The sequence below is a fragment of the Lissotriton helveticus genome, chromosome 1_1 (genome assembly GCF_964261635.1).
Source record: "Lissotriton helveticus chromosome 1_1, aLisHel1.1, whole genome shotgun sequence".
Taxonomy (NCBI): Eukaryota; Metazoa; Chordata; class Amphibia; order Caudata; family Salamandridae; genus Lissotriton; species Lissotriton helveticus.
In genome coordinates, this window is record NC_136057.1 from 1,796,783,344 (window position 1) to 1,796,792,054 (window position 8,711).

Genomic DNA, 8,711 nt, shown 5'->3' on the forward strand with positions numbered 1-8,711 from the left:
CAAATAAATCTGTTGTTCTTCTGTTTCCTCTGCACGTGCGCAAATAAGATTTTGAAAACAGTAGCATGACTGCGCAGAATCAGAGTGAGAGGCATGGCGGTTGTGTTGCACGTACATTACAGCGGGAAAGGCGGGAAAACATGCAGCACTGATTGCTCGCTGCTGAGGGCTATGCGGGACTGGCTACACGTGCACGAGCCGTCTTCCGGTCTTCTGCCCTGCACGTGCCGTTTTTCCTGTGCTGGTACTCTGACAAATATGTTTTGTGGGCCTAGGCAGGGCATGAGTCGGGGGTACCCGCGGGTGGACGGCATCCACCCACTTTTTTCATAGTGCTTACCACCCCTGAGGAGGCGTTGTAATAATTTAAATGTCACTATTTTTTTAAAGCACTATGGCTAGAGGAAGTTTTACACTGACAAAAGGCAACATTGTTTTATGTGTAGCGTACAAAAGTGTGAATCTTCTGACAAAATCAGGAGGTTTGCAAGTATACTCGAAATGTGCTCAAATGTACTCATGATACAGCTGCTAAACATATATGTGAGAGCTTAAGATCTGATATCACTTCTTGTGATGCCACTTCCTATGATGTCAGCCGCCTCAAGCACTGTGATGTCACGCGCCTCACGCGCCGTTATGTCACGCGCTGTGATGCCACTTGCATACTGATTAACTAGGTTAGTCCCCCCCTTCTGTTTTTTAGGACCTATGCCCTGGGCCTAGGAGTGATTTTCAGGGTTGCCAGCTAGAGTTGGGGAAGCGCTAAGTGGGAAATGGCAGATAGGCTGGAGTTTGGCGGTGCACCGCCCCTAAGGCCAGTCAGCTTCTCAGTTTCTCCTGCCTGGTTCTGTTGCCCCCTCCCCCCTTAACAAATCCCTCTCTTCCGCTTTCAGCTTCTTGGGCGATGTCTACTGCGGCGGCAGGTGGTGTGTCCGGTACTGGGCCCAGTCGCGATGCTGAGGTCGAGGGATGGAGAACTCCTTCGAGGGATCAAATTCCTGTGTTGGGGAAGAGGAAAAAAGCAGGAAATTGTGAGTGAAGTAAGATGTCTCAACTAAGACTAAGACTCCCCTTATTTGTTTCTACCCTCAAAAATATACAGGGCTATTTTCTCCTGTGCGCTCTTTCATCCAACGTAATCAGTGTTTCCGCTCACCACATACATTATTAATATAATACCACCTGCAGGGCAACGCCCTCGTCTTCCTGTGCAATGTTTAATTTAAGGTAATCACTGTTCCGTCCCGCCACTTACAGGGAAACGCCAACGCTTTCCTCCTGTGTGCTTCATCCAATGAACTTGTTTCACCCACATCCAGGGTTACCCTGGCCCTCTCCTGTGTGTCGTTTCACCCTATGTATTCTATGTTTGTACTCACTAACAATTACAGATGCTACACTCTCCCCTCAGGTGTATTTCGTCCAACATATTATGAGGCTTTTTTAGAAAAAAGTTGGAAAATAATGGGCGGAGATTTCCTCTTAGACGTCATTTTCAATTTTTGGGAATTTGGCTTCCAGGTTTGCTACTTCTAACGTCGGGTAACTTCTGTGGTCTGATCCCACCCCTGCTGTGCAGAGTTCTTGATGGTGGAGATGTCTGCATAGGGGAATATGATGCCCTGTGCAAACATACACTCTGGCTTTGCTTTTCTCCCCAGGGAAAATATTTTTTTCCTCTGTAAAAAGCCCTTTCCCCACACCCGTGCCAAATCTGGTGGTGATCCATTCCCGTTCCCACCCTTGAAGGGGACGCATGCCAGCCTTTGCCTGGAGCCAACGCACAACACTTTCCTGGGTGGAAAAGGTAGGGAGAGGAGTTTAATGTCCACAAACGGGTTTGTGCGCCTTCTAAATCTTGCAGGCCCAAGAACGCCTCGGAATGCCCACTTCCTACGCCTTGAGTGGGATTTGCTGCTCATGATCGCAGAGATCTCCACCCTCCAAAATGGTTTTCCCTGACCAGGCATTAAAACATTAAATTTGATTGTAAACATACATTTGTAGCCGAATTTACCTCTGTGAACAGGCCCCAAGTTTTTCTACCACGTATATTAAGATCTTCACTCTTCACATTTGTCTACTTTAATTCAATGGACTCAGTGTTTCTCTCCCCACATACAGGCAGCACCCAGGGGGCTCCACTCTTACCCTCTCGCATGTTCTTTCATCCAATGTACCCAGTGTTTCCACCTACAACATGCAGGACTGTCTTCTCTCCCTCCTCTGACACATTTCACCCAGTAAACCCAGGGGGCCTCATTTATGAGGCTGTGCGTCACTTTTACGCCGCTGGTGCGTCCCTTTGTGTGACGCACCAGTGGCGTAAAAAATGCACCTTGTTGCGCCATATTTTCAAAGTGAGGCATCTATGTAGATGCGTCACTTTGTAAACCCCTGCGCCACATTATACCTACGCCAGGTATAATGTATGCAGGGGGGGGTGTTCTGACGCAAGAAAGGGTCATAGAAGTGACGTAGTGAAATCTATAAGATTTCACTGCGCCACTTTTAGGACACAAATGTGTCAATTTCTTACGCCTGCCTCACAGCAGGCGTAAGACTGACGCAGGCCATACAGATACGTCAGAAATACTGACGTACCTGTAACTCCTTGCGCAATGATGCGCCATACTGTAAATATGACGCATCATTGGTGGTGCAAGGAGGGCGCAGTGAATAGTGACGCATCGCTGTTTTCACACAGCGATGAGTCACTTTTCATAAATGAGGCCCAGGGTTTCTACCCAACGCTCAGTGCTCTCCCTCTCGTGTGCGCCATTTCCTTAAATGTTCTTCGTGTTTCAGCATACACAACACCTTGGCTGACCTCTGTCTCCAAACTGTGCTTTGTTGTGCCCTAGACAGACAATGTTTTTATCCTTCCACACATACAGATCTCCCCAAGTTCTTGCCTTTTCAGCCAAGATGCCTAACATCTTTACTCATCAGCATCTGCAGGGCTGCATTCCTTTCCTTCCTAATGATGCATAGTTTCATCAATTCTACCTGACTTATCCACCCACCAGCACATACTGTGCCTCACGCCCAACCGTGTGACTGTCCAGTTAGATATGTGCAACAGTTCTAGTCACCAACACAAGCTGGACTAACACTGTCGCCGCTCCTGTTTCGTGGTCTGGTCCACGCTACCTAACGCGTCTACCTACAAACATATACTAGGTTATACTTCCCACCTAATTGTGCCATTATTATTGCAACGCAACCCCCTTCCCACCAACAATTACCAGCCTTTTCCACTTTCTTTTCAATCAACCTTTTTTCTAACCACAAATTCATACTTAGCTTGACTCGACCTTCGAACTTCGTCTGAGTTTGGTCTGGATAACCCCCCTTTTTACCACAAGACAAACTTACACTAATTCCTTATGTTTCATTATTTGTTCAAGGCTACCCATGCTTTCTACCCACCTGCACATACTTGGTATATTGTATTTGTGTGCAATTTACCCTCCAAAATATTTGTTCACACCACACCCTCTCCTAAATATGTCATTGTTTTGTCCAAGTGACGCGCCTTTGTACTCCTCAACGCATACTGACTGTCCCTCCATCCGGAATGTGTCATAAACAGGTCCATACTACCCAAATTTTATACCCATTAAATCACACTGGCTTGTGGTGTCCCCCATTATTATGGTATCAGCGTTTGGTCCAAACTCTCCAAAGTTTCTACCCACAAACTTATGCTTGACTAAAGTCTCGCTCCTCTCTGTTATGATTCGTAGACGTTTTTCTGCCCGTCTTCCCCCAATCCATAACATATTCAGGTCAACCACCCCTCATATGTAAAGTGCTTTGCCACGCTTCGGCTCATCCTCTTGCACATACAAACCCTCAACACGCCTGATGGGCAGGTAGGATGGTCCTCTTTATTTTTTACCTATGAAGCTTCCCCTGAGCACAAGGGGCCACCAGGACAGAGTGCCAGAAACTCAGACTTACCTTCATGGGTAGCGTGTCGACAAACCGAGGCGGCGATGAGGGGGAACTTCTGCCGGAGTCTATGAAGGAAAAAGAGGAGAATCAGGGAATGTGGCCGTAGAAGCCCACGTTGCAGCCTGAATGTGTTCATGATCAGCACTGATGATAGGCAATGCTCCAGGACCACCCTTTTTTAGGGGCAACATCTCCCAGTTGTATCAAAGTGACTTCTCTATCACCACTGGAGTCCTTCATCATGTTCAGCATGTTTCCCACCCCAAACTCTATGTATTAAATTCAGAAGAGGCCCTGCCCGCTAGTTGTGGGGTTCTGTGCGGCTTCTCCCGCCTCCCCTCCAGCCGGTGTCTTTGGTACGTCCCACCAACTGGGCTGGGCTCTGCACTGTGCATTAGCAAGAATCATCCAGTCGGAAATGGTTTTCAGATAGTTCATCATGGTCTACCTGGTTAAACTGAAGTGTGGAAAACAAATCTTCATGCTAAACACTAACAAAAAAGAAACTGTTTATGAATCTTCTTGGGAAAGTATGGTCTACTAGAGATGTCCTTAAGGATAATATTTACTTAAATAACACCGTTTTTGATTCTCAAATAATGTGGATTCATAAAGAACAAATTGTAGAAGAGATAGACAGTTGTGCACCACTTTAGGTACAATGACTGGCACCTGCAGATTAGGCTGCTTATCAGATCAACAAAGAAGTTTATGTATGGACATTATGTATGTACACCCAGTATCACATACTTGTGTCTGTCTTAAGTTGTACGTTAATTGGAGTTAGGGGCGTCACATTTCTCCCTACTCCCTATGCTCCCTTCTCGCAGGCCAAGATTCCCATAGGGTCGACCAACTCTAGTTTGTCTGTCTTATCCCCCATCCTTAGGCGCAGAGTGCTGTACTGTCCCTTCGCGCCCTGGCGCCCCTGTCCTCCTGTGTCTGAGCTCGAAGTTGTCACGATCATTGAGTGCGGATGTGTGACGTGTTCCCCACCTACTCACTCCTCTGGGTGCAGAGCTCTGCGGTACCCCACTTAAGAGTACAGAGATGTTTGGTGCCCCCCCCCCCTCCTTTGGGGACAGTGTTCTTTGGTATCCTGGATGTTAGAATTCCACCTCTAGGTGTGGATCTCTGGGGTACTCTTCACCCATGAATGTCAATCTGTCCAGCTTCCAATGGTATCACCTCTGAGTGCTGAGAAAGGAGGTGTTCTTCAAGTGCTCCCGCCCTCCCCTGCCTCTGGGTCTATGGCTCTGTAGTGTGGCCTCTGTGAGTTATAGGATGTCCTCCACCCACCCCCAGGTGAAACACTCTACAGTGATGGTTTGTGTATTTATGTGTAGCACTGGTCAAGGGAGACACCTAAGAGAGCTAATGTCACATCTGTACCTGACCAATGGCCATTGGTAAAATATGCAGAGGGCACGCCCCTTCCCATCTTACCTTGGTTAGCATCATCCTGGGCGAATACCCGGTTCTCCACGCCATAGGATTGCCTCAGTAGACGCGGCTGAGTCTGGCCACTTTGCCCGCTGCTCTTGGGAGTGTCAGACACGCAGCGGGTCAGGAGGCACATCTCGGGGACTATGTACATGATCAGGAAGACCCAACCATTGGCCACAAGGGCAATGGCCAAGGTAGGGTCGTCCCAGTTGTGTCCGTGGCCCAGACTCTGGTTGCCCGTGAGCAGCATGACGATCCACACGACCCAGATGGAGATGGAGAAGAACATGGTGACGTAAATGTGGGTACCATGCCGTTTCCAGGAGGAGTTGCAGCCACAGAGCGTGAACAAGGAGATGAGGAAGGTGAGGGCCATGAGTGCCATTACGTAGATGAGGACCATCACAAAGTCCTTGTTGTAGTCATCCTTGGTGGCGTCATCTGCCGTGTAGACACACGGTTTGTTGCCTTTGACGATCACCAGCACCACATAGAGGATTGCGATGACGCACTGGACCAACCACAAGATGATAACGGTGAGAAGCATCCACCACCCTGAGATGCCCAGGCCCCCGCGGACCAGCCGCACCAGCTTACTGGCATGCGCCAGCAGGCAGGCAAAACAGAGGGCGAAGAGGACCCCGAAGAGGAAGAAGCGAGTGGGGCAGGTCTGTTTGGTCAGCCTGATGATGAAGGCGAAGGTAAGGCCGAAGATGCCAAGGGTGCCCAGCAGGAAGAGGAGCTGGATGGGGATGAGGGCACGCTTGGTGCTGTCTGTCACACGCGAGGTCATGCCGAGGAGGGCCAGCATGAGGATGAGGGTGACCACAATTCCGGCTGCGGCCAGCGACTCCAGGACGATGCCCCATGCTGCCTGCTCATCGCACAGGTACTGGTAGACTGGGATATAGGAATCTGGGCAAACCATGGGTGCGGTGTGGGCGCCCCTGACCAGGAGAAAGATCCGTGGATGGCACTATGGAAAGAAGAGAAGCCACGACATTTAGAGAACATCCTTCACAGAACTCGTGCATGGTCAGATGTTGTTATTTCTCCTGTTATGACTTTGAGTATCGCCTAAGATCAAATTCATGCAGACCTAAACATCAGATTAAACATTGATGCCACACGCATCTCGGGGGCACCCAAAGTAACCCTCTGCCCCCTAACCCCAACACCCCTTTTAGCTTCCTGCCCCCCAAAACTTTAACCTTGACAAGGGAACTGATCGAATTATGAGTGGTGTCTAAAACCCAAAATATTTCTGGAAAATGTTTTCTGTAGGCATGTTGTTCTATTGCCCCAAAAGGGGCATCCTGGGCAGTAGTATGCACCCTGCCTCACCGGGGTACAGCTGCTGGTCACTGGTTAAACCCATTCCACTGGCACCATTTCACAAGTATTGTTGAACATGTTAGCCATTTCACACCCACTTTCCAGAGATTCGGAACAACATTTAAAGAATTGGCTACGGGCGAGTATACCGATTACTCCGCACACCCCACCCAGATGTTAGTCGGGTGGTCAGCCCTGGTGACCCGGAAATGCATCCCCCCTTACAAGCCTTCGCTTCCGTCGTATATTGGTGGAGGGAAGGTTGGGCCATGCAGATCAACATTGGTGCATTTTGATTCCAAATGAAGAGCAGGGACCCATCTTTCGCTTAACTTAAAACAAATAAAATAATACTCAGTGCTCTGCACTGACTGGACACGGTACACAAGAAGAACTTCTGGCTGCGCACCGTCCCCTTCACACCCTGGACCCCTACCAGAGAATCTCAAACTCTGGCACTGCACTTCTAAGAAGTCTCGCTATCCTGGGGAAGATCAGGCCATATTCCTGCCGTTCACTGCAGCGCCCTGACGCAGCGTGTGTGGGCGCTAGAATTTCACTTCACTGGTAATGATCCCAAGGCGTCTTCACCCCCTGCCTCCCCGCGGGGCCCCCTGACCCAGGACCCATGGGTGGCGGGCCGGCGCATCCCGAGGAAAGCACGATTACAAGCCCGCTTCCGACTTACCTTCTAGGCGCTTGGTGCTTCCAGGCGCGTCCCGGGACAGGTGCCTCGTTCGTGTGATACGACGGAGGCTCTCGTGCTGATCTCGCTGGCTCGTCGTCCTTGGGAGGTGTTATAAGTGCCGAGGAGCAGGGAGGGAGGGGGGAGCGCTCCGGGACACACCTGGACCAGTCTGGCAGCTACTCACTGCCTATAAAGTGCCAGAGAGGGAATCTCTGACGTAAGGGAGGCGCCCATCACAACAGAGCGCAAACCGCAGGTCTTTCAACACCTCACGTGCTCCTGGCCGGGACAGAGGGGCCTCGGCGGAGCTGCCTCTGAGTTTCAGGGCAGGATGAGCCAGGGCCCAGGAATGCGGGGCCCAGGAATGCGGGCCCAGGCTGGCCTGCGCGTTGGACTCAGTGCTGGAATAGCAGGGGGTGCTGGCGGCCAGAGATGAAGTTCGGAAAACGATTCTTGTTTTAGTCAGCAGAAACCAGAACAATTTACAAATATATATTTTTTATAAATAAAAAAAAAACCACTGCTGTCCAAATACGGAGATATAAATATATATCGATAAAAGAAGCCATGTTTACATTCTTGTTACAAATGACAAAAAATCCAAAATCCTAAATGATGTACGTGTGCGTGTGTGGGGCGGGGGGGGGGGGGGGGGGATGAGGGGGTAGGGGCTGGGGGGTGAAGACAAATTAAAGTGCGGAGTGCTGATGTCCCCGAGGGGCTTTGAGTGGTCAGAGTGGGCCTATACAGAATGCATACTCACTGGGAGCGAGAGTGGTGGAAGGTTTGCAGTGGGTCCTGCTTTCCTTCCCATTGTATTGGACTCGACCTAGGAGAGTCATGCCAGGTCCTGTTCAGGGTCTACCCCTACAATCGTCTGTTATCAGTTTTTGAGAAAAGATGGCAGACTGAGAATCTACAGGACGGGGGTGGAGTAGGTCACCGAGCTCCTTAACATATTTCCCCCACCTCGATAGGGTTCTTATATCGGTGTGGGAGAAGCACAGCGGCGAGGCCTCCAGCCAAGAGTGAGAGCCTTCATTAGATACAATGGTTTCAAAAGAGACCTCCTGTGGGCATCAAGCATAGAACAGCAGCACAGAAGGTGTAACCATGATTCTTTCTTATGTCTGCAAGCCCCCTCCTTGCCCGGATGGGCCCATGGGTTAAAGTCAGCCGCTGGTAGGCCTAGCAGGCGCCTGAAGATGTCTCTACGGGCCCGTTTATTGATGGCTTCTGAGAAGTATGGTTGTGGCTTCCCTGGTAGATAGGAATTGTT

At 49.9% G+C, this 8,711-nt stretch overlaps 1 protein-coding gene across 1 annotated transcript; it reads right to left on the reverse strand.

Annotated features, from left to right (window-relative positions):
• Nucleotides 1-394: 394 nt before the first annotated feature.
• Nucleotides 395-7,570, reverse strand: LOC144752946 (retinoic acid-induced protein 3-like). The gene is made up of 4 exons (XM_078640760.1): nt 7,433-7,570; nt 5,410-6,385; nt 3,970-4,028; nt 395-1,001 (listed from the first exon to the last, which is right to left on the reverse strand). The coding sequence occupies exons 2-4, from the start codon at nt 6,335-6,337 to the stop codon at nt 912-914; spliced, it is 1,077 nt and encodes a 358-aa protein (XP_078496886.1). The 5' UTR covers nt 6,338-6,385; nt 7,433-7,570; the 3' UTR covers nt 395-911.
• Nucleotides 7,571-8,711: the final 1,141 nt, after the last annotated feature.